The sequence below is a fragment of the Anser anser genome (assembly GCF_964211835.1).
Source record: "Anser anser genome assembly, chromosome: 18".
Lineage (NCBI taxonomy): Eukaryota > Metazoa > Chordata > Aves > Anseriformes > Anatidae > Anser > Anser anser.
The window spans coordinates 8,498,037-8,524,252 of record NC_139739.1 but is presented as its reverse complement, the minus strand read 5'-3'; the positions used below and the strand labels follow the sequence as shown (position 1 = coordinate 8,524,252).

General features: G+C 42.8%; 1 protein-coding gene across 14 annotated transcripts in view; it reads right to left on the bottom strand.

Moving 5' to 3' along the window:
- Positions 1-26,216, bottom strand: part of ARVCF (ARVCF delta catenin family member) — a 276,400-nt gene that overhangs the window by 103,097 nt on the left and 147,087 nt on the right. For 9 of the 14 annotated variants that reach the window (XR_014573475.1, XR_014573476.1, XR_014573477.1 and 6 more), the window contains one exon: positions 2,220-2,258. The exons of the other annotated variants lie outside the window; for them this stretch is intronic. Coding sequence is in view for 6 of the 9 variants with exons in the window: in XM_083803464.1 (XP_083659590.1) it covers positions 2,220-2,258 (39 nt within the window). In the remaining 3 variants the exon portion in view is untranslated. The remainder of the gene's footprint in view (positions 1-2,219; positions 2,259-26,216) is intronic. 14 annotated transcript variants of the gene reach the window in all.

Here is a 26,216-nt window from a genome sequence, read left to right as displayed (position 1 = left end):
GCGCTCTGTTGGAGCTCTCACACAAGCCCTACCCTGAGGCTGGGCAGTTCTGAACATAAGGAAAATGTTAGCCCTAAATGAAAGCAGGCTGTCCTGGCATGGGGTACCAGAATGAACTCAGCCGCACACCACAATGCCCTGGCTGTTTCCTGAACACTTACACACTTCCTTTGTCCTTTAGAAACACACACGACAAGCAACTAACAAATAATGCCAAGAGCTTTTAAAGCACCAAGGTTAAAAAGGAACTTTTCAGCAACTGGAAAAAAAAAACACCACCCTTTACTACAGAAGTTTTGAAAAGCCACAAACCAGCTTTTTTTTTTTTTTTTGCAAGCAGGCATGGTAATTCACCATCTGAAGGCATCGCACCTTTCAGGGAAAGCAAGAGGCGGAGGTGAAGGAGAAGGAATCAAAACGCAGACAAGGCCTGTAGTAGTAATAGTCATCCCTCAAATACTGCCAGAGACACTGGGGTTCTGTTCAGCCACGCGGTAACTGCCCATCAAGAGGGAAATCCACAGTGCCTGCCCAACGGTCAACAAAGAGGGCTTTTATGCTATTTTAAACAATCTGAAGTGTCTCAGTTAATGGAAGACCGGGCAATTGGCCCTCAACTATTTCTAATTGACTGGAATGATGGATGAAGCTAAAGGGAAAGCTGACCCACTGAACTTTTCCATACAAAGCTAGAAAACTGAGGGAGATTGTAAACAGTTTATAAGAACGAAAAGTGGGAGAGGCCTTGCTCCTCTCAACCTGCTGAGAAGTTGTTTTAGACTATGGAAAACAAAGACCTTCAAACTCAGGGCAACAAACAACAAAAAACACTGGGGTAGGCCTAAACAAATAGGGTATTTTTCCCATGCTCTCCTCCCCTTTCTCCAGTAGCTACTTAGCTCTGCCATGCAAGCTGGTCCTTTGAATCAGAAAGGGCAATTTGTCACTTTGACAAGTGAGATGTCTCTCAGGGCTCTGCATTGCTTTGCCCTGCTTTTCAGATTGACCGGGTGTTAACCAAAGATGTCTTGATATCGACATCCCAGTCAGCCTCAGCAGAAGCGATATGATATATACTTAAATATTACACGTTAAGCAGACCCACTACAAAATAAAGGTAATGCTCAGCAAATCAAGCATACCCACCGATTTTCAGAACCAAGCAATCACTAGTAGCTTTTGCACTGCCGAAGGATGATACAACTGCACTTTGAGAGAGCAATCTGCTGACCCGAAGAGTTCCTGGGAGGGAAGAGTGAGGACACGCATCTTCCAGGTAGCAAAAGAGGTACATAATAGCTTCAAACTCACATCACCCATCTTCAGGCGGCTTAGCAAGGTACCTAAATGCACAACAACTTAATTCTTCCTCTCCCGTCTCCATTCAATAAAGAATTGGAACTTCAGAGAACAAATCAGATCTTGCACAGACTAAATCGCATCCTGGGACACATCCAGCTCTTGCTACCAATTCTGTAGGGAATTACATCCAGCCTGTGGCATTTCAAGAAAGCATTAAAACTGGGGGATCCAGGCCTCGGAGCCCAGGTACTAAAACCCAGAATTGGATGAGAGTATCACAATCCATCAGTCAATCCCTTAGTCACAAGCTCTTTTTCCCCAGCAGTTTGGCAAGATCATGTAGTAAAACAGAAGCGTAAGTCCTACATTTAATACGAACATGATAAAGAACAAAGAACAAACACTTGGAACACACGTTATGGGTGGCTTTATTTCTCCTAGCTGTCAAGTGTGTATATCAGGAAAGTCTGTCCACCAGGAAAGCATACTAAATGAGGAGGAAATGACTGCTTCTCACCGAGATTTGGTGCAGAGAGTTCACTACCATTTGCAGTAATTTAGGTCTGCAGCTTTTTAGTCAATACACCTCCCAAAAACACAACAGAAATTTGTGTCTAATCTTTGACCAAACCCAGAACAGATCTGACTTGCTTCCTCTCTGGAGTCTTTCAGATGAACTAAGCAAGGCTAAATTAGGGAGATTTTTAGCGGGATGAAGTTACATCATGGATTACAATTTTCCAGCAAGCTTTTTCCTCCATCTCCACCTGCTGCCTCTACAATGCTGGCATTAACGGTGGTGTGGGATGACTCATTTGTACATTCCTTTCTGCAAGACAGGCATTCATTTCTCCTTGACCCCGCAGAGTTTTGGTCATAAATTAAACTGATGCATGTATTACTAGATATCAACTTACATGCACATAGGAATCAGAAGTACAAGCTAGGTCCTTCATCTAAAACAAAAGAAAGAACCGTCAGTTTAGCAGAGTACAGCAGAAAGTTTCTTTAAGCAGTCTGTGTGTCCCAGACTTTACCCCAGCCACCTAAACACACCACTACTGTGTTAAACTAAAATCTGCTAGACCAGCCCGTCAGTTTTCGGCTAACACATGCACGCCTACTTGCGCTGCTACAGAGGTACCTTAGAGAATTGCATTTTGAACTTCAAGGCAGATGTAAACCATCTCTGCATTCTTCAAATTACAACCAAGACTGGAACATTATTTTGGTGTCCTAGCTGCCATATCAGATCAGTGTTAAATTTAACTAATCTTCTCATCCACCCACAATTTTGCCTCTAGGTCTGAACTATGCAACAAGAATGCTTTTGTGGCAAAACACATGGCTACAACACAAGAAACAAAAAAAACTTCCATAAACTTGAGGGAGATAGAAAGAACAAATTGGCCACTGATGAATTTTTAAGCCTGAATTCCAAGAAAGTGGCTTCTAAACTAAATTATTTCTCATTCTAGAGAATACAAAAGTGATTGACAATAAATCTCATCACCCATCTCATAAGGAATGTGCTTGCCAACGTCTCCCAGTATCAGGCACCAAGAAGCAGGTTTGCTTGGCATCAAGACAGCAGGAATGCTTCAGTCCAAGCAACTCCCCACAATATTATCGCTGTTAAATCAATTCTGTTTCCCTCTGTACCTTGCCCCACTCCCTCCCAGCCGCACACCAAAAGTCATTTTCTAACTAAAACATAGCAGAAAACCTGGGAGTGGCTTCTAACATAGGCCCGGCTCTCAGTATCATGTATCCCCAGAGACTAAAACGTGACAGCAGGAAAACTTTGCGGGAGGTCTCTGATGACTACAACTCCATGTGAACACCAAAAGACAAAAACAAGCCAACAAAGCCAGAGGCCGCTCCATCTGCCGTAAATCTTCCCAACAGAGGAGATTACAGCAGAAAGGCAAATTTTCCCCAGTGTGGTGCAGTTACTGTGTTATTTCAACTGCCCGAGAGAGTTCACTGACAGCTTTTTTTCAGTAGTCTGTTTACTTCATGCATTCTCTGTGCATTTCTTAGGACTGAGCTTACACCCTTACTTGTACATGGATAGTCTTGGCAGGGACTGGAAAGACAGCAGGTAGACTTCCTAAGTCGGTGTTAAACTAGCACTAAAATGTAGATAGAGAAGGGGAAAAAAGCAAAACATTGGGGAGGAAAAAGAACATTGTTGAAGCAAAGCTGAGGAGATTCCCAAAGCACATTTTGTGAGCATGGAGCTCCCTGTTTAACAGAAAGGCCAAAAAACCTCAACAACATAAATCCTGAATATTAGGGAAAATGCTGAGGAAGAACATTGCATCACCTCTCTTTGGCATTTGCATAGCCATTGCTGAACGAACTCTGTTTGGGCCTTGTACGCACAGCGTGGAAGGACGCAGATATGCTGTGATGGCTTCAGAACACAGCTGGCGGCACAGTCTTACGAAGAGATCAGCGCAGAACAGCTGAGAGATGAGAAACGTCTCGCACCCAGCCCTAAGGTCCGAGCTGTTCACCTCAAAAAGAAGGTCAAGGGGTGATCTGATCATAGCTCAAGTGCCTAAAGGAGTAAGGGAAAGCTCAAAGAGAATGCTTCCGACCCACAGGTAAAGGATTAACTAGTGCTACTGACAGGAAGCTGAGGATCTGCAAGATACGTATTTTGGTTTAATTTTTAGAAAGCAAGAGTAAGCAGCGCAATGAAAAAAAACTTTCATGTTAGAATTTCCTTCACTGATTAAAAATGAAGAGTTCTAACCTTTTAAGCAACATGTTCCTCTTTAATCAGAAACCTGATAATGGAGAGGTGCTCATGTCTCTGCACACAAGTACTCATACTTCACTGTTACACCCCTCTGAAGGTTTTCCAGTCTAAGAGCAAATTATTTAAAGCTTGTGAAAGAATTCCTCCATCCCAGCCCCAGAAAAATCATACTTAAATGCAGTAAAGGGATTGTTGTCAGCAAAGGAAGCAGCTCAGAACAGGTTTCCTAGTCAGCAATGGTTCTGCCTCAGGGACATCTCTCTCTCCACACCGGTGAACCATCGGGAATCCCCTTCTCAGCAGTGCCAGCAGCACTTCAGATAAGGTCAAGTTCCGAACCAGAGCACTGTGCGAACTCAGCTGGGAAACCCCTGCCACCGAGGCATCACATCGCTGCCTGTCCCATTCCCCAGCCCTCGCTACCTACATCATAGCTCCCCGAACCTGTTACGTCAGCCTGAGATGGCTGCATAACAGCAGGAACAAGTAACTGAAGGGAAAAAAGAAGAAATAAGCACTGTTCATCCAGGTACTGCCATCAAGAAAATTCACAGTAAACAACTGTGTACACTCAGCGGCAAAATAAGAATAGTGAAGGACTGCTATTCCTGCATGATGAGCATGAGTCCCAGAAAGGGAAAGTCATTTAAGCTGAGGTGGAAGTCACATGCCCAGATGAAACATCTTCTTAAAACTAAAATAGCTTTTTTTTTTTTTTTTTTTTGGTAAGTTAAATGTGGGTTTTGTTGCCCCTCCCCACTTTACATCAGCTATGGCAAAGCGTTCCACATGCTTTCTGGAAACGAGCATCTTTCTGTGGCCACTCATATTGGCACTGAGCATACAGTCAGCACTTCTGGATTAAATGGGATTTTACAATTCAAATGCTTTGCCAACCACGCAAAAATTTACATTATATATTTTTTATTATTTCTGTTGTGCATGCATTTGGCACTTCGCAATGGAATTCAAATGCGACAAAGATTAAGACAAGACACTGCCCTAGAGCTAGAGATCTAAGTCACTTCTCTCAAACAGGTTCTCAGAGGGTGTTTCAGAGCCATTTCTCAATTAAGCATACAGATAACAACAAGACCTCATACAAGATGAAATTAAGGACTTGCTATTACCTAGCATCAGCCAGAAAACTAGATTCATATTCTGAATGCTGCACTTTCGTACAGTTAGAAAGACAAGTTGCGACACTGCTGTTCCAACCCAGGAACAGGCCAGCTGCATTTCACTCTCGCTCTTTGTTGTGGTTTTATGCCAGGAAAGGGAATCTTTAATTTTCCAGAGCAACCCTGCAAAGCTGAGGCTGCAAATAGCATACAGTGTGTTAGCAAACTCCTAGCCAGCTTGCTCATACCCTGGCCAGAGCTTTTCACAGTGCGTAATTCCCTGCGTACATGCTGGCAGCAGCGACTGCCTTGCTTTGATGCAAAGAAGCCTCCTCTGATAGTCTCCTTTGTTATTTAGGATCACACAGAATGAACCATTTTCATCTGTTTTGGCAGCATAAGCAGCGGCCAGGTACCCAGCCTTACCTTCTTGCCTTTCTCTAAAGGGAACTGCCTCCCTGAAACCCACCTCCACCACTAACGTGTTGGCAGAAGGATGCCGATTCTTACAGCACAGCTCCCGTAAGTGCATCACAGAGGAACAGCCCGCTCTGGAAAGCATTAGCAGTTCTTCTATCAGCTATACACACAGCTGTCTCTCTCAGAGTTCAAATGAAGTTGTTTCATTTTTCTTCCAACTCTTCAGGAGCAATCCGAAAATAAAGTCATCCCACCCCCCTTTAACCAGTCGGACACATTCAGTCAGCACAAACTCGGCAGCGAGCCCACAGCCCGCCATGAACACCCTGCCATAAACACCGTGCCTGCCTCCAGGACTCATTCTCATTTGATTTTTAGCTTTCAGATTTGCCTCTTCCAGGAAAAAAAAAAAAAAAAAAAAAGAGAATGGTGCCTTTTAATACCTTCCTGGAGTCCCCAGCAGGACAAAAATACCTCCAGAAAGGTACCACTGAGCCAGCGAGACAGGTTTGGTGATTCGGACTAACCCATCACTCATAATGATATTCTTAAAAAACGATGCAGGCATCTTCAAAAACAGTCTGACAGAAATCCATAATATTCCACAGCTCCATGTGTTCAATCTGTGAGCAGCATAGCTACCAACAGCTAACATAAGCATGGAAGAGAGAGCACGTTGGGCAGAAAGGAGATCCTAAAGCAGTGCTGGGAGCCAGAGGCACACCAAGAAGAGATGGACAGCTAGAAGCATTACAAAAGGCATAAGTCTAACCACAGAGGGGAGAAACAAAACAAAAAAGCACAGCAGGGAAGGAGCAGGGGGAAAGCGGGAAAAAAGGAGATAAGACAGAATCCATATGTGCGAGAAACATTTCCATCTTTAATTCCAGCGTGTTAACACTGCTTTAGCTCCCCATATAAATCATTTGACAAATAGCAGCTCTCCCCACATACTACAGCATAAAGATTTTTTTTTTTAAAGACTTCCCAAAGAACACAATGTCATTCTTTGGCTTTTTGCTTGGTTTGCCTAGCCTACGTTTTTGCTGCTCAGGACTCATTAGATGTGTATCTTGTCCTGGCACTTACAGACAGGAGAACATAAAACACAAGAAACCTAAACACAAGCCCAGCATTCAAACTTGCACAAGTGAACACTCATAAGCAATAGGGACATGCCTGGGTTGCAACTTAATGGTATTTCTTCTATATACGTTACTGTGTTGTAACATATGCCAAAAAAGGCCTACTGAGCTGCACTCAGTCAATATGAGAAAGAGAGAAGGCACATCTTTCTGTTCAACAGTGCTGCTCCAAAAACACAATCAACTTTCTGAACTTCCACAAACATGCCCTCGGGTGCATGGCGGTAGCAAGACCTGCTTCCATTTCACCTAACCTGACCGTATCCTTGAAGTCAGACTCCCACCCTGAATTACAGGGTTGTTGGGCACCACCAAGTCAGGAGGATTTTGATGGTGGATGAATTAATTGTGCCTGAATTGTTCGATACCAATGTGTGAGCAACTCATTTAAGAGAGGTGAGAAAGGGTCTTTTTCAGAACTTACAGAGGGAGCACAAATCAAGATGTATCTGCCACACCAAAAGCCCACGTGGTGCCAGACACTGCTTCCAGCCTCCCAGTGGGCTGGCTCGCTGCATCTGACACACTGGCTCAGGATCGAGGAAGAATACTGCCCTAAGCCACAAATACCAAAGGCAAGTGCAGCAACAACACACCACAGACAGAACCAAATGAATAAATCTTGCTTACAGGGGATGACAGCAAGTCAGGAAGACCAAATGTAGCAATCTAGCTATCTGGGTGGAAAACAAAGATACCCATCCTTAACAGCAAATGCTATAATGGAAAAAAAAAAAAAAAAAAGACAACACCCACCAATGAACATTTCATACACCACAGGTGGAAGGAAGACAGGACTGATTCTACACTTAGTACAGGTATCCATGTCAAGTGACCAAACACGTCAGTATCTCCATCTTCCCACCATTTATCAGCTCACGTGTGCATAAATTAAATCAACTTGTTCTGAACAAGGAAAAGTTAATCAGCAAGAGCTCAAATCACAGAAAATAAACAGAACAGTATGCTTGCCAAGAAATGTAAATTGAGTACAGCTCTATTTAGAAAATTAAAAACCTAAGGATAACTGTGTCATTCACTAAACAAAAGCCACCCAACAAATTCTAGCAGACCATCAGTATATATCTAAAATGTGTTTGGAGACCCAGAGAATATGCCAGATAACCTGCTCTATATACCCTCAGCAGTAGACGTTAGCTAGTCTTAATCCTAGCTTTGTAAACCTTGTAGACATAACTCACTACGCTTTTGAATCCATAATATTTTGCAAACCACTGCAGTTTGCTGGCTTATAAGCATGCCCTGCTGGCTCACTGGATAGAAGGATTTCTGCTGACTTCATGTATCATTTCAGTTGCATTCATAAGGGATTAATAATTTTCCCTGCTAAGGATATAGGCTGCAAATACTGAGTAGAAAAAGGTTATGCCTGTGTCTGACAAAGACTGGTGGCATTTTAATAGGAGATATTTGACTATAGCCATAAAGACATTCTAAATAAATCATACTAATGAAAACCAAGGTCCTTCATTAAAGACTGAAAAGTACATAAACAACCCAGAAGTGACTGAATATTGCACAGCACTGCTTAGAACTCTGAATCATGTTCTGAAATAACCAAATAATGCCTTATTTATTTACTATTCACTATTTATAAGCTTATTTAGAGTTTTTGCTTTAGAAAGGGAAACTGGGCATGCATCAGCTGTTCTATCATACTAAGTTATACATGAACACAGATAGTCAAACATTAATAAAAGGTGCTTTATTCTCAACTAATTAATTTCATAAATTCCAAACTTCGACAAGCTGCTGAAGTAAGTCCTTCTCCAACCCAGATGCCTGCTGTTTTTTCGAAGATGAAGCATTTTAACTCAGAGCTCTACTTTCTCTAACCCATCTTCAGCAACCTCAAGCCATGCTGTGGTGGCATAGCTTCATGTCAGCCCAGGCACCTCAGAACAGGGGCAGGTATAACATACGGCTACTGTTGGGAAATGTGCCTCTTCATGCTGTATTTGCATCCAGCCCCATTGCCTCCATTCCCTCTGTCAGTCATTTACACTACAGGAAAACAGTCAGAATCACAATTCATTTTACCTGCAATAGAAGACCAAGTTGTCCAGTCCTACAATGTTCTAAAAATCTCCAAAGAAAAGCTGACAACAAAAGCCATATAAAGACATAGAGCACACAAGCCCTGAAGCATTTCACTATTTCTTTCATCGAGTTCAAATAGGCTACTTAAATACTCATCTTCTGGAAATTTTGTTGCTTTTTAAAGCCATAATTGATAAAATAGGTTTGTTATCATTCACATTTTGTACTCGTAATTTCTCCAAGTAGGAGGGAGATCCTCAGATAAACCTCTGTTTTCTTTGCAGTCTTTCCTGAAGAAATTTCTCCTTTTCAGAGTTGTACGCATACCACAAGAAACAAGATTTTTTTTTTAAAGAAGAGTATAATATTTCATGTAATAAGAAGAACATAAGAAATCATAACGGGAGATTAAATTAAACATTTCTGGCCGAATCCTCTACCACTAAGGTCATATCTTCAGCACGTTGCCAATTCTGAAGCACTGCCATATTTTACAATGAAGGTGATTTTCCATCATCAGATATTTGCATTCCAATAATAGGTTTCTATCTTTATACTCAGCAGAAGGTAAGCAAATATCAATACAAACCCACATAAGGAGTTTAAAGGATTTTTTTCTCAGTTAAAAAAGCACCTTCAGAATAAATCACTGAAGGAATTGCTTCAGGAACGTGAGCTGTACCTGCAGCAACTCTGTGGCAGAAGATACCATCAGTGAAATCCTTTGCTTATAGCATTAAGCATTATTTGCCATTTCAGCCATCAAGCAAGTTCAAATGGTCAGTAGTAAATACCTTTTGTAAACCATTTGCATCTTGTTACTACTGAAACAGATTCACAAGAGAACTGATTAGCTGTTCAGGACCAGGTGGAGAGATTTTTTTTTAAAGATCTTCACTGTCAATCACCATACTACAACACAAGCATTACTCTACTGTTCTCTCTAGCAGAGCTACATGATCTTGATGGCAGACCAGCAGACTTCTTTCTAACAGCAGATAAATTAAGTGGAACCTTGTCACTCAGCTGAATCGCCCTGCAGTGTCTATTACCCACTCAGTCTACAATGCTCAAGTCAGTGCAGCACCACGCAGACACAAACAAAGCTGTTTGATATCAACAGGAAGGCACACTTACAATACATTACCCTTTCATGGAAGAGCTCTTTTTTGCAAGTGTTTGTGTATGCTTTAACATACAAAATAGCTATATTCAGAGTCAATAATTCCACATGCACACCACAGATGAAGTGTGCTTCTCAAAACAAAGAGCCCATAGACTGCCAGGAGCTCGTCAGACTCAGCTTCAGTAGTCCATGGGGCAATAGTGAAAAAACAGTACATGTTAACATCAGCTATATGTGAGAAAGCTGGTGGCTGAGAGACAGCTTAAGCATTAACTGCAGTCTACTTTCCTAAAAGCCTGGCAGTAGTAGTCTAGAGGAGGCACTCCCCAGCCTACTGAGAGAAATAACAAGTGACAATCCAGGCAGGCACGTTGACTGTCCACTCATGCATGTGTGATCTTGGGCCAAAGAGCTGATGTACTAAAAGGTTCTGCAAGGGTCCTGCACCTGGGCTGCAACAACCCCAAGCAGAGCTACAGGCTGGGAGATGAGTGGCTGGAAAGCTGCCTGGCCGAGAAGGACCTGGGAGTATTGGTGGATAGTCGGCTGAATATGAGCCAGCAGTGTGCTCAGGTGGCCAAGAAGGCCAACGGCATCCTGGCCTGTATAAGAAGCAGTGTGGCCAGAAGGTCGAGGGAAGTGATTGTGCCCCTGTACTCGGCTCTGGTGAGGCCGCACCTCGAGTACTGTGTTCAGTTTTGGGCCCCTCGCTACAGGAAGGACATGGACGTGCTCGAGCGAGTCCAGAGAAGGGCGACCAAGCTTGTGAGGGGTCTGGAGAACAAGTCTTACGAGGAGCGGCTGAGGGAGCTGGGCTTGTTCAGACTGGAGAAGAGGAGGCTCAGGGGCGACCTCATCGCTCTCTACAGTTACCTGAAAGGAGGCTGTAGAGAGGTGGGGGTTGGTCTATTCTCCCACGTGCCTAGTGACAGGACGAGGGGGAATGGGCTAAAGTTGCGACAGGGGAGTTTTAGGTTGGATGTTAGGAAGTACTTCTTTACCGAAAGGGTTATTAAGCATTGGAACGGGCTGCCCAGGGAGGTGGTGGAGTCACCATCCCTGGAGGTCTTTAAAAGACGTTTAGATGTAGAGCTTAGGGATATGGTTTAGTGGAGTACTTAGTGTTAGGTCGGAGGTTGGACTCGATGATCTTGAGGTCTCTTCCAACCTAGAGAAATCTGTGAATCTGTGAATCTGTGAATCTGTTTTCCCCAGAGGACAAGTGTTTAATTAATATCTGCTGAATTAATTGGTTCCCCATATGCTCTGCTGTGTTTCTAAGACTCCGGCCCTACTGATACAACTGAAAGGTGTCAGGTGTGGTGGCTACTCAGGAAGTTCTTCGGGACACTTTCATTAATCCAAAACTAATTCATGTTTCCACTTCACCAAATTCCAAGTGTGTCCATCTAAGCAAAGTCATGTAAAATGCATTTAAAATGCCCAACTCATAATGACGTAAAACAAAAAAGCCTACACGTGCTCTCATTTCAGACATAAGCATGGCATATAGCAGTGAAACAGAAGGAAAGAAAATGCCCATCTGAGGCCATCCGCTCGTTGGCGAGCACATTGCCTGAAGGTTGCCTGGTGCTCCCTTCACACTCCCTCCAACGACCTAGTCCTAGCAGCTGGTGCCACTCTTACCAAGCTTACATCCACCTCATCCTCTCCTCCTCCTCCCTTTCATCAGGGCAGGAGAAGTATTTTCGGACTCTGACTACACCTGGCACAAGCCTGTACAGTGACATCAGTTTTCCAATGTTATCGATCTCACTGAGAGACTTTCCTCACGCCCCCAGCAGTGGCAGGGTGCGCGGCTCCTCTCAGTTGCTTGCACAGGAGCCATCCTCCAGCAGCCGTAAGCCCAGGCCACAGAAGCAGAGGGCTGGAAGAGCCATCCCATAACCAGCCTCTCATGAACTTGCACTAGCGCAGGTTATCTCCCTGTCCATGAGGGCACATTACTCACCGGGTCCCCACTCTCTCTCAGTTGTGGTGCCACCTCTCCCAGCCCCTCCGTGAACATGCGCACCTACAGCGTGACTGGGCCAAACAAGCTCCGTGTTGGCGTAAGGGAGGACAAGCACCCATTATGGCAGGCTAGCGGGCTGATTCGAAGGCCTTTGATGTTTATTTAGTCCAGGTCTCCAATTTCAGTATTCCCTCACGTACACAATACCCACTTAGAAACTCGAATACCACCAACTATAATTACCACACCCAGTGGTAAGCGCAGACTGCAGTGACAGCAGCGCAGCAGCATCCATAACGCAGACCAAGCTAGCTCCCCAGCTCCCCGTCAAATATTCTAAAGTCAACATTTACAGAAGAAAAGCACTGTCCCAGCTAAATTAACACACTGCGTGCCAAGGTTTTGTTACTGTGCCTCCAGTGTAATAACACGCTGTCTGCAGCAAGCTGCACAGGCCCAAAGAGCAGATGTGTAACCACTGCCTAGTCAGAAACTGTTCTCCCAACATCACAAAGGTCTGGTGCAGCTACAGCACCACACTCAAGACACCAAAAAATGAAGCTGAAAACAGGCTAGTATAGAACTTCGAGGCAATTCTGCTGCAGGAAGCAGTTAAAGCACACCACATTTGTCAGAATACACAGGTGTGATTATAACATGTTCAAACCTTACTGCCTGTGGAGGAAGCTGCCACAGGGTCATGCTGGTAAAGAAACAGAAGGGACTGCAGAGAGGCTTAAAATCACATTCCTAAATCAGAGCCCTTGCTAATAATTGTTTCTTTACAAGTATATGACAACTATAAAAAAATAAAGTTAGCTTCAGGAAATAACATTTGCTACGAAGCAGGCTGCAAATTAGAGACAGCAGGATCTATGCTACCTGTCTGGCAAACATATTTTCGTTTTATACTGGGCATATGACAAGCAAGCCTTTCAAAGCGATCAGTATAAAACATTAGCGTGCAATGCACCACTTGGAAATGCAGCAAATAAAAAAGGTGGGAAGATTTCTCCTGTCTGGGAGACGAGCTTCAGAAAGATTTGCAACGTGCCATGTGGAACTGGCTACGGCACTTCATCTTTCCAAGAGCTGTCAAATCTTTCTCAAAGCTATGAACTGCTCCTATTCAAGTCATAATAACTGCCCCATCCAATGATTAAATCCTCTGACATTTCATTTAGGAGCAAGTATTTCTACTCCAAATGCTAGTAAAATGCATAAGACAACAAAAATGATAAAGGTTCAGTTTCCAGCCATGAGCCTACACAAAGGATTTCAAGAAGCAGAAACCACAGTACCCACAGCATCAAGTCAGCATAACCTCAGTCATCCCCTTGCACACAGACTGATCTGCTCCTAGAGGCACCAATTTGCTCTTTGAGGATTCAGGCTTGATGGGATCCTTTCCAAGCACATCACTATGTTTTGTTTCACTACCTTGCATGCAAACATCTAAGACTTCATAACACATTTGCTGTCCACCTGGAAGTCATTAATGATTAATTTCTGAGAAAATCAAATACAGAAAGCTCTTGGACTTTCTTCTGTATCTTCATTGTTTTCTTTGAAGAAAAAGGAACAGAAACATCATGTAAAATCCAGCTGAACATAGTAAAAAAAAGCAGTATTTTTCATTCTCCATACAATAGCCAGGGAGTCAAAGTTTCTCATCAAAACCCATGGATTCGGACAAATGACTTGAAGTACACAAAGCACCTACCAGCTCAAATCACATACGATGGGAGTCTTTTGTGTTCTCTTACAAAAGGTGACCATTACACAGTGGATGAATTTGCAAACCTTCCTTTAACTGGGTTTTATATAAATCAGACAGGGTAAAAAGATATTAAGTATTGATCTGTACTGCCACCTTCACCCTCAGCAGCCCAGACACCAAGGAACAAGCACAGAGCTGACATCTATGCTGAAAAAGGCTCTGCACCCAGACACAATTCAGTTGGTGGTGAAAGATTACGTCCACCATGACTGCTCACCCAGTCCTTAGAAAGATGTCATATTTATTCTTTCATGTCTGCAACACAGCTCTAGGGAACTGCTAAATATAGCCCAAAAAGCAACTGACAAGAGAAGCAGCACACTCACTTCATTAAGAGCCGGTTCAGCCCCTTACAGACAGCTCTTGCTCTCAAGGTATTTCAGAGGAACCAACCCAAGCAGTCCATGAGAAGCTAATGCATCTCAACCGCCAAAGCATGAAAGCATCTGACAAAGGGAGAGGGGGGAAATACCAATTAGGGATTTTTGAAAAGGAAAAAGGCCACAGTTACTGTTTCATTTTTCTATAAACCCACGCTTTGTGCTGTCAGTGGAATCAGCCATTTGATTTAGATTTACCTCCCCTATCAGTCTCTCTGCTCTTGAAACAGAAAATATTGTTCAGGTTTCTCAAGACAGAGTTAAAAACAAATTCCCACAGAGATCTCCCCAGACAAAAAGTGACTAGTGACTTATTGCAAGATATAAATATACCAAAACCTCTCAAAAAGTTTCTGACTCCAGCTCTTGCTTTCACAGTGCAGGCTGTCAGATGAGTTCTTGATTTCTTTTGTAGTTGTGGATCACCTGGAGGCTGTCTGTACAGAAAGAAACAACTACAGCTTCTCAGAGTAATTCCTCAGGCAAATACTCTGTCCTGAAGGAGAAAACAGTGCTCTTTCAGAAGAAAATAAAACCACTGGTAAAACAGAGCAATTACTCTGGAGTGAAGCCACTTTTAATAATAATAAAATCCATCCAAGGACATCTGTAAAGTAGAAAATTTACACTGAAATAAATACAGATCAGCACAGCTATCCTAATATGTCTGTCTTTCTCCAAAGTCACGGGATTTTTCCTTAGCATCTCCCCGAATGCAACAGCAGGACAAAGCTTGCAAAGTAAGGCTTGCAATAGGAATTCAGGAGAATATACAGGCAAATCTTCCATAGTATGACGTTCTATATCCTATGTATTAAAAGACTGGCTTTTAAGACAACACATTATGAACACCAAATTCAGTTTGCAAGAAAACAAAATGATCAAGAAGCATGTTACAGATCATGCTTAAACGCTTTGCTTCTTGCCTGAAATTTGCTTCCTCGTGGACCAATCCAGACGGACAAATGACCAAGTGGTTTTCCCATCCAATTACCATTCCAGATTTCTGAGATGTGCTGGGAACAGTGAAAGGTAACAATCTTAGGCAGAAATAACTTGATGACTAGGGAATGCTGAGTACCAAATGGTTGGAGTGCACATAATGACTGTTTCAATAAGAAAAAGTCAAGTGAATGTGTACACATAGAATGCAAACAGAAGGTGATAAAATTACTTTGGTTAAAATGGTTCAGCATGGCTCAAAACCAAATCACGACTAAAGATTTACTAAAAATGTTTTTACGAGATAGGCTTCACATCTCCACTGCATTTTATATCTCTGGTAACACCTTTAAAATAAAACCAAACCATGAATAGAGTACCTACAGCAGCATCCACTCCGAGTACCAGTACATGCAGTCAAAGGCAATTTTCTAAGTCTTTTTTCTTGTTCTTTAAAAAAATAAAGGGGAGGAGGGGGGGAGCACATTCATTGCATATCTTAAAATATAAGAAACTCAGTCAGCTTTTGCAGTGATCTGAATCACTCCTCTGAATTCCCTTGCATTTTCTCACAACACATATGAGTCTTGCACAGATCAGTTGCTGTATTGCAACAGATAAAGAGAAAACCTGCAGAACTGAGGTCAGAGGTTTTCACCGCTAGCTGGTATTCTTTTTCATCGGGAAGTCAGGGAGCTACATGTGGTATATGTAACAGAATGAAAGCTAAACTAAACAGCTTGCAAGTCTTGCTAAATTATCTCTACTGAGTAAGAATCATAAAAGCCACTTAACCCACAAAGAGGCTGACTATTAGGTTTAGTTATACCAATGTACACTGACCAGGAAAAGGCCTTAAAATCCTGCCCTAAATCCTAGCATGAAGGCTCTCCAGTTTAGGAGCCAGTCACTGGGGTGAAGTATCTGAAAGCCCTACAGCTGACTGGGGAATACAAGAGGAATCCACGAGCATTCAAGTGTACGCAACTCTGCTGACTGAGGGAATAAAAATAGCAGCCAGAGAACAGCAAAAATGCAGGCCTGGCCTCTACTTGTACTCTAACACAATACCTGGGAAAACTGTTATGGGCATAATCTAACTAGACAATAAGTCATATATTGACATTTGATGAGTTAATGATCTCTAATACTGTATCAAAGAACTTGGGAACATTTCTTCATCTAAAAAAACAACAAAATATTTTCAGAAGTTGCACGTGAGTCACTTCAGAGTCTCTGATGTTTTCTGTCCAAAGGACGCAGACCATTGTGCTGTCTTTCCAATGAGTGCCACACTAATTTTCCGTATTAGTGGTGTTTATTCATTAAAGAGAAAGGAAAAAAAATCTTTTTCTAAGGTGCAGCTAATAACAGAATGAGCTACCTCATTCATCTAAATAAAGTCAGCTGTAAAACCTGCAATAACCATTTAAGTGTCTACTTCGTTAATTATTTCACTGTTCATCTAATTCATTATAAGCATCCAAATAAGCTCATTCAGTGTATGCCGAGTTCATAGAGACACTGAAGACACCTACTCGGAGAACCCAGCACACTGCTCACTGCGGGCTGGTGCCCTGCAGCCGCACGCTGCAGCCTGATGGGCTCCGGCCCCTTGGACACTGCTCAGCACAGCCCAGCACTGTGAAGTTCCCTGTCTCTTCAAACATTAGCTCCTCTGTAGCCTTCGCGTGTGCTTTTGGGATTGTTACTTCTGATATCCCAATTTTATTTCAGGATAACAACTGGCCTTCTACCATGGACAACATTCTCCAAGGGAGAGGACATAAATTACTATTATTAACCCACTTTCCTTTTCTTTACCTGTATAGCTGCAATAACAGCTATTCCTCTGAAAACCAGGATTTTTAAATATACATGGTAGACCTCAGTTGGGAAACAAGTGCAACGCACCTTCAAGAGGGCATGAGGAATTGCAAGTACACCAGCATACCCTCTGTTATATTCTCCATCCACTCCTTTCAAAAGGGCACGGCTCTTGTGATTTCCTTAAGAAAAAGGCAAAGTTCATTTCACCTTTCTATGCTTCATCTCAGTTTGGCATTTACATAGACCCAGAAGATAACTACCTCTTTTCTGGTAATTTTAACACACGTGAAAGCACCCCAGCTTGAGGTGCACTTAATCCTTTCTTGAAGACAGTAATTAAAGTTAGCAAATGCACTGGCCTGAGAAGTTATATTAGCAGTCCACTGCTCTCTTTCACTACTGAGAAGCACCCTAATCTTCAGGTAGAAGACAATAGCTGGAGCTTGGAGAAAAATAAAGAGTAAAGTGACTGTGAGCCTTTCACTTGGACAACCCCATGACAGCTTCACTCCAAACGGAAAAACACAACCGAAACAAACAGAACAAAGCCCCAGCCCCCCTTGAGTTCCTGCTAAGGGAGTGGCGTTTTCCTGAAGTGTTTCCAAACAGCAGTCAGTGTTGGTGGGTACGAGGAGTCAAAGCCTTCAGTACTGACTGCTTGTTTAAATAAACTCCTCTTCTTTTAAATGTGCTCCTCTGAAATGTCCTCCTTTGCACAGAGGTTTTTAGCCCTGGAAGCATTTGTGCTCACAGAAAGGGTGAACGTGCACCATTGTGATTGCAATTACAGTGCAGTTCCTAGCACCACTCTCCTTACATCTCACAAATAAAAGCTTCTGAAGCTAATAATGAATTAAAGCATGAAAAAAGCAGTGAAACGCATCTTCCACTTAGCGACAGTAGAGGAAGTAACAAGCAGTTTGCTCTTGACTATTTACTGAGCACCTGAAATGCTGCAGATCAGCACTTCCAGCCAGCACCAGGGATGCCAGCCTGAAGATTTACACAGGAAGCAAAACCTATGCTGTGATACAGCCACAAACACACAATCGTTCAACGTGTGCCAGCTCGATATGAGACAATATGCTCCTCTCAGAAATTGCAGCCATTTGGGTGTGGGAGAGCAAAGACTAAAATCTGGCCAGATATTGATAGGACAACTGTGAGAATTCACATAGCACACCAAATGCCAATTAAAACATTAAACAAAAGCTAACCATCTTGGTCTGTAAATTTTTGCCTCCCAACTGCTTTTTAGGCACATCATTTAGAGAAGCTGTGTTATTAAAAAAAAGCTCTTATGCACACACAATTCTATGCAGGCCTTTGAACTTGCAGGGGAGGACTCAGCGTATGTTTGGGCCAGCAGAATCTATTTGACTAGCTTCCCAGATTTAGCACAGAGAGGAAAATTCATCTACAGCATAACTCTATTAAATGAATGTGGCTCCATTTAAGTCGAGAGCCAGGTCTGGCTCATGGAGCCGGCACACAATTAAATTACACGAGAGCTGAATGTTGGAAGGAAGAGAATTTTCTAGATTTAATGTTATAAACTGGGATAAATAAACCCCAGTGACAAGGGGCACCTTTGAATTACAGCTCCACCACAGTGAAGCCACAGATTCTCAACCATTGCACAAAACTGAGAAAAAAATGCGATCGGCTCCCGTTTTGCAGATGGGCAGCTACACACCGCATGCTATGTCAGCAGCAGCCCTCCGAGTCTTCTGACCCACTCTAGAACCCCACATTTTTGCCTTTCCAAAAAGCTAAATGTTATGGTACTCAAGGGATTTACTTTCAGTCTAGTTCTCATTTTAACAAGTCCTTTAATAACCTCTAGCAACCCAAGTATGGCCAATACCACAGCAGTTATCCTAAAATGAAAAGCCTAACCTTAACCTGAGCGGAAGGGATGCAAGATACCTTTCAACAGGAAACCTCATTTAGCTTTTACCTATACTAGGTTGCACCAGGCACAGCTCTGCTATATTCAAATCACCACCAGAGTACAACTGAAGGAACAACTCACTGCTTCTGCTAGGATAAAGACACCAGAAGAAAACAAAAGCCAGGGGGGAAAAAAGAAATCTAACTAGATGCTTTTCTAATTTTTTCTTTCGCCTGGTACTTCTTTCTCCCAACCCAGAAATGGTTCAGGAACTCCAGCTTGGTTCAGGAACTCACACAAACACGCTGAAAAACATATTTGAAAAGACAGAAGCATATAACAGAGTTTGCCCTGGAGGCATAGAACAGAACTGGGTCAGAAAACTGGGTAACATTTGACTTGCTCAGGCCAACACAATCAGGCAAAAAATGAAGTTTTGATTGGATTATGTCCACGTTGGCTTGAAGCAGTTATCTCCTACGCTGACTTCAGTACTAAACGCCTTGAGCAATGACACTATCACGTTCCACATTTGGAAGGGGATGTGCTCGGTTTCATCCCTTCGCGTTTGCACATGCACAGCATCCTTTACTCACCCACCAGCAAAGAGGAAAAACCTTTCATAACCTTTTCCTGAGCTTAACTAAAATCACCTGGTAGCTGTCAACAGAAGCAAGAACAGAGCAGGTAAATACCATCCTCGGGCAGGCACATGCCCAGCCTGACTCAAACCTCCTCTCTTCCAACACCTGACTTTGCCAGCACAGGCATTGCCACGCTCCACCACGTCACAGACATGAACAGAGCCCTGAGCTTCCCGCAGCACTTCACTAAGTCATTTCTAACAATCCACAAGTGTCTTAATACAAGGTGACTTCCCAGTACGGTTAACCTTGCACTGTTTCACCTGTTCCAAGTTCACACTGATTCGCTGCTACTAGAAAGATTCTCAGGGGTAGAAATTCTCAGGTCTGCTCCTATGCACCATTTTTCTGTAACGGGCTTTCTAGCTCCTTTGTTTTTGTTTTTGTTTTTTTCTCTAATAGAAGAAAAGAAGATTTACTGCCCAGAACTTTTAAAATAAGACAGCTGAAGAGAGGAAAAAAATAGAAAGCAGTGGGAGGGTAGTAAAAGCGGATAAACATGGAGGTGAAAGCACAGGGGTGGGACCCCGCTGGGAGCCAGCGTAAGAGCTATTAACACCATGCAGTGAAAACCGTGTTTAGACGAACCCTGAGGATACACATCTGGATGGTATTGACACAAGTGACCTTGCTGCAAAGTAGGGACAGCAACAGCTCTTCAGTACTGCAGGAGACGTCCCAAGCAAACAAAGGCCCTGTTTTTATTCACACTATATAACTTGCAATCATTCAACAACTCTGCAGTAACATTTTGCAGTTCACAATCAGGATGCAGAGATCTACACCCCGAGAATTTCAAAAAGTATTTAAAGGTCCAGATTTCACAGAAGAGGAAACCAAGGCACAGACTAGTGACGGATTGTCCCCCAGTGTGTCAGTGCCCCCAGTTAGGCTGAGCTTACAGGACACAGCAGCTCTCAGCAACAGCAAAGCAAGATGCAGGTGCGTCAGTGTCTGGCAGAAACAGCCTCCAGCCTCTCCTGTAATCCTAATAGGAGACTCCAGTTCTTTACCTTTGCAGGCCACTGAAGAGTTAGGCTGGTCAAATTCTTCACCAAACGTGCTGTACAAAAAACGTCCCACAAATGGAAGGTTGCCTCTGGAACTCATTTATTAGGAATTTCAGCAATGCTCTACACAGATGTTGTGTATCACTTTAGACTGCTGCTGTAATGCAATCTCATTGGAGTAAAATATGATGGATTAACTATACAGGGCTTTAAACTGCAGAACTCCTGTGAACACTGACCACAGCTCTTTCAGGGCAATGAGAATATAGCAGCATTAAACAGTGAAAGAACCAAAGCACAGAACTCTATGGCATGACACGCCTTCCTAGGGCCCCTAAGCCTTTTATTATCTTGTCCTTTTCCCCTCACAATTTTTTCCCTTCCATTTAGCTACAATTCAGACATACTTGTTACTTCTCTTAAGCATTCCCCATGCCAAAGCCTTGTTTTCCTCCGTATCTAGATGATTTTCTCAGATTCCCAATGAGCTACCCTTTCTGCAGCACAGCAGCTCTAATCTCCTTCGATGTTTTCAAACAGCATTCGCCCTTTGCTTCTTTATTGCCCATCCTACCTTAGCATCCGATGCTCAGCATCCATCCCCTTCAGTACGTGCCTGAAGCACTCAGCTTCCCATTTAGTAACTCTGAAAAGCCAGCTCCTTGACCAATACATCAGCATGAGCCATTCCTTCCTCCCCTTTCACAATCTTTTACAAACATCAAACACAATTCAAAGGAGCTCTGCCTCACAGTTTTTATTAACAGTCCCTTTCAATCTAAGGCACCAGGCCAAAATAAACCATCTCACTTATTACTCCTGCAACCTGCTGTCCATCACAATTCTTAACATACCTGGGTTTTCCTTCCACTGTACTGCGGGGACTGCTCATTTTAAGAAAGGCGTACGGAACAGGATGCCAAAGCAGGACCCCTGCCTCAACCGATGGCAAAATGGAGAGTGTAGGGAAAAGGGACGCAGAGTGACTGACCCAGTGTCACCCATCTACAGGGCAAGTAGCTACACTTATCTTCTCTGCAAGAAGCTTTATGATCTGTAACTGGAAAAGCACAGTTCAAGTTGAGGTTATTTGTAGTGTCTTAGTTCCACAAAACCTAACCTTGATTTTTGCTGGAAGCAGCTCTATTAATAACAGCTTCTTTCCTCCTGGGAAGTATCAACACAATCATCTCTAAGATTCTGGAATACGAGCTAACAACAAAGAACAGCAAACGGCAAACAACAAATGAAGTAACAATATAATTTAAAGAAGTTCTCACCTTTTAGTTGGCAGGCAAATGAAAACTCCGCACCTGAAAAGGTATATCAAGTATTCCAGAAACACTCCCTGTCCCTAATTTCTTACCCTACATACTGAGAGAAGCCTTTTCCACTGGATTAAAATCCTGCAGTAATATCTCCACACTAATATGAACTTCTAAAGTATTTTCTCCTCCTGCAGATCATCCCTGTGCTTTTAAAAAATCTTGTCCTCCAAAAACCAGAAAGTGCTCCTTTAGTCTCCAAACTGAAGCCAGCTCTCCACACCCATAGGTCAAATCCCAAACCCGACTACTTCTTCACACTGACACGAAGAGAAGTATGGCTGTTTTCACAACTACAAACCCTAAAGAGTTCTCCCAGTCACGTGAATTCTGCTTAGACAACAGCTGGAAGACAAACCACCACTCTGTAGATTTTTCTAGCCTTACAGCTAAATTTGACTGCATGTCGTACACGTGCTTCAGCATTTCTCCTATGAAGACTCTTCTAGCTATTTTCATAGCTCACCAGCTCGCTGGTGCCTTTCCTTTAGAGTAATCCTTCTGGGGAAAAAAAAGGAAAAACAAAAAAAAACAACACCATTTTTTCCTCTTTGCATCCTCGCTGCTGATTTCTGTATTAATTAATCAATAGCTGGGGCTCACTCTAAGCAGTCATTCCTTGCTACTACACGGCTCGCCATGGCACTGGTCTCGCCATCTGCTGCACTGGTGAGGCTGGCTTGTGCAACAGGATCTGCTGGCAGGCTGCAGGGCACACAGCCAGCTCTCTGCTGGCCTGACAACGGCGCCGTCCCTCTCCGTTACAAACACCACCTCCTCCTCCCACAAACACAGAGCAACTGTTGGCCAGTCAGGCCATTCACAGCACCCTGCCACCTTAGCACGAAGGTGTATGCCAAACTTTGAAACAAGCTGATTTTGCACATCAAGGATACGCCAAGGGCTACATGCAGAAGCCTACCCATGAATTTTCCTGCACCGTGGCAGGAAAGCCAAGGGCAGAGCAGCAGTCAGTCTGACAGGCTCACGGGCCACCACCAGTTGTGTACAGCAAAGAGCCGTTTTGTTGCTCCAAGGGGTGGCTGTACAACTAAGTTATTTATCTACTGGCTGAATGATGTACGTATGCTTCTTGGATTTGATGCTAATTTGATGCAGCTGAAATAGTCACTGGGTAGATCTGGTTTTACTGGCTTGGTCTTTTTGAAGCTTAATTTATTTTTTTTTCTAATCTGTTGAGCAACATTTTCTAAAGCACCTAAGTTCTGCTGATGCCCAGTATTTCTCTCACTAGTGTTGAGAGATGTACATCTGGAAGGAACACAATCCTGTACAACACAAAAGGATTATCCTACTTGGAATAAGAAACCAAAGAAACCTTACAGCAATGAGAGATTTCATTTTCTATGCACAATACGGGGCACGAATAGGGCAACTACGGTCTAAGGAAGTGATAAAAGATGGAGCAGAGTGTTTAGGAATGAGCTTACACAACAGCAGCCCCCAGCGACTTATATGCACAAGCAAACACGTGGCTGGCACCCAACAGCATCAGCATAAGGTTGGCTTGTGCTTCAGCCAGCTTCTGTACAAACACATCCAACAGCAAACCACTTACTAAAACACATAATAATCATCTGTTGTTCCCAACCCCACATGGGCCAGATTGCTCAATATGGCCATACAAAGATAGTATAGAGGACAATGACTTTTTCACACTGTATCATCTTAATGCGACCATGTTAATCAAACACCCTGGCCACTTTGTCCTACAGTAGCACCAAGTACTTTCCATGAAGACAGAACAGCCTTCCAGTAGCAGAGAAAGATTTCAAAGGGAAAATATATATTTTTTTCAGTTTCTAAATAGGAAAAAAAACCACAACCATTTACATATATACTTATGAAAAATGATAGTTGAGAGCATTTCTGTTGTCTACTTCAGAGACCTTTAAAGGGCATTTTATAATTTCAAGCCAAAGCACGTTAGTCTATCATAGGGAGGGAAAAGAAAGGGAAGGGGAAAAACAGTTTAATTTCCCCTGCTCATCTAAGCGTGCATCAAGTGAGCTCTTCAATAACCTCATAAAAATGTGCAAGATGGACAGAAAATAATTGAGGACTCATTTAGAATTTATTGACTTGGCCTGGGCATACATTTGATAACGTAGTTTGCTGTTTGTATGGCAAGTGGGAAAAATAAAATTAAAGCTGATCAGTGGAAACTGGCAGGCTTACTTCTAAATGGAGCTTAAAAACAAATTCAGTCCCTGAACCTCTCTTTGAAAAATACACTCTAAACCAACTCCAAATTATCTATGCTTACTTTAAAGTTTCATTTACAGGAGGAGAAGCACTCAAAACTATCTAGTACTTCAAGTTCCTCCGGTGTCAGTTTGCCTTATTTATTACCTCCCTCTGGAACAGGAAAAAGTCACAATATTTTGTTTGGGGGTGAGAGGGTAGACACTAACTTACTTGAGCGGTGGGCACGTGCAAGCCAAGAAGTCTGTTTAAATTACAGATGCATGATCACTGGCTTTCTAATATGCAACTATTCATGTTTTCCCAGTCCTTCTCCACCACATAGCCAAGACACCAGCAACTTTTCCACCACGACAACTTCTGCAGCAAGAGTTTTGCATAGTCAGGACGAAGCAATTTGCTGCAACTGAAAGGTCATCTGCCCTTCTTAGGAGGGCTCAATACTCACTTGAATTATTCTTGAACAGCTTCAATTAGCTTCTATCAAAAGGTTCAAAAACAAAAATTTAAGATCTCTCAAGGCTTAAGTGCAGAAAGTATGTTAAGAGAGAACAGATGCTTTAATTTCTTTGTGCTGCTGTAACTCTTATGACTTAAGTCAACTTTTCTTTTGGACCCGGGTCATTTCTGAACTCCCATGTTGCCAACACAGCGTAAGAACCGACACACACCAGGAGATCTCTGCCTGGGGAGAAGGGAAGGGCACAAGGAAATCCAGACATGCTGCTCAGTCTCTGTAGTTTATATCTGGAGTAAGTCATCTGAATGTGACTGTTTCAAGAGAAACAAATGAGAACACCCAGTGCCTTTATTATTAATATTTTTATTTAATTGTGAATACACTTGTGAGAAGAGGGTGAGGAATAAGCTTCACGTTGGAATGGGAAGCTTTTTGCCTTACAGCTAGAGAGAAAGCAATCAAACCATTTATAAAAAATAAACACAGCAGAGTACAAAAATAGCCAAAAGCTCTTGAAAACTATAAAGCATGATGTTTCCTTGCTCTCCCTCTTGATTAAGGAAGAGGTTTGGGATGCTTCAAAGGGTACAAACTTTTTATTGAAAAAGCCACCACCTCAGCACTCAGAGCAGGAACAGCAAAGCCTGCACAGGGTTCAGTGCTTAAAGGTTTCAGCCCCAGCGACCCATCCCCGGGGGATTAATTTTGTAGCCTCCTATTGAATGCTGTTCAACACGCTACAGCACCTATTTTAGCTGCTAATTCAACTCTCCAGTCAAAACAGGCAAGAGAAACAAATGGATCATTTATCCCTAGACCTTGATTTTAAACCTACAATCATTTATTTATACACATCAGCGTTCACACATTTGTCCCCAGCAGCCTCTGAAGCACAAAGCTCAGTAATCTAATATGGCTAGCACAAGCCTACATACACAGATTGAAGTAGGGCCTGTTTAAAAAACAAGGCAGTAAGCTACAAGAAGCACGATGATGTTTCAAGGCACATAGCAAGGCTCTCTAACTGATCACTATGCTAGTTTTTCAACTGAGCCCCAACTGAGATGCCAATTTATTAAATACCTGTCATTTCAACAGGCAGGACCCCACTGCACCCCATGAAATGTTGCACCTCTGCAGAAAGATAATGCTGTGATCATTGGGTGGCTATGATAGCCAGACTGTTTTGCAATTACAGTTACAATGAAAAAAGCAATTTATACAGTAACACACTGATGTACTGCCAAGCCTCTGTCCAAAGGGATTAAATAAAGAGTCTGACACAAGCTACAGACAGAAAAATGTCTTCAGCAAAAGGTTTATGAGCTTCCCTAGATACTCATATTTCTGTGCAATGTCCCTTAAACACAGTATTTTGCATTTAGTTTGCATTTAGATCTGTTTCAGGTAACAGAGCTCCAACACACAAACAAGGAGTACTTTGAAAATTCTCTTATTTAAAGAAAAGCAAAAGCATCTATGAAAAGGAAGGGTCACTTCTCATTGCTCTAGAAGGCACACATCAGGAGCCCCAAAGAGATTTATTTCTTGGGTTAAGTGACAATGGTCAAGGAAGGCCATAAGTGATTCTAGCAGCTCTTGGAGAAGTTCCTGCTGCAGCAGTGGCTTTGATGCTAGAATACCTTGCAAGCCCTTAGCAGGGAATACTAAGCAGCAACTATGGCAGAGGACAACTAGATAGGAACAGTGTGGATAGAGAGAAGGGTTCACAATGGTGCTGAAGGTACAGTCCCTGATGTTTCTGAAAAAGATCTGCTTAACAGAAACAACTCACATGGATAAGC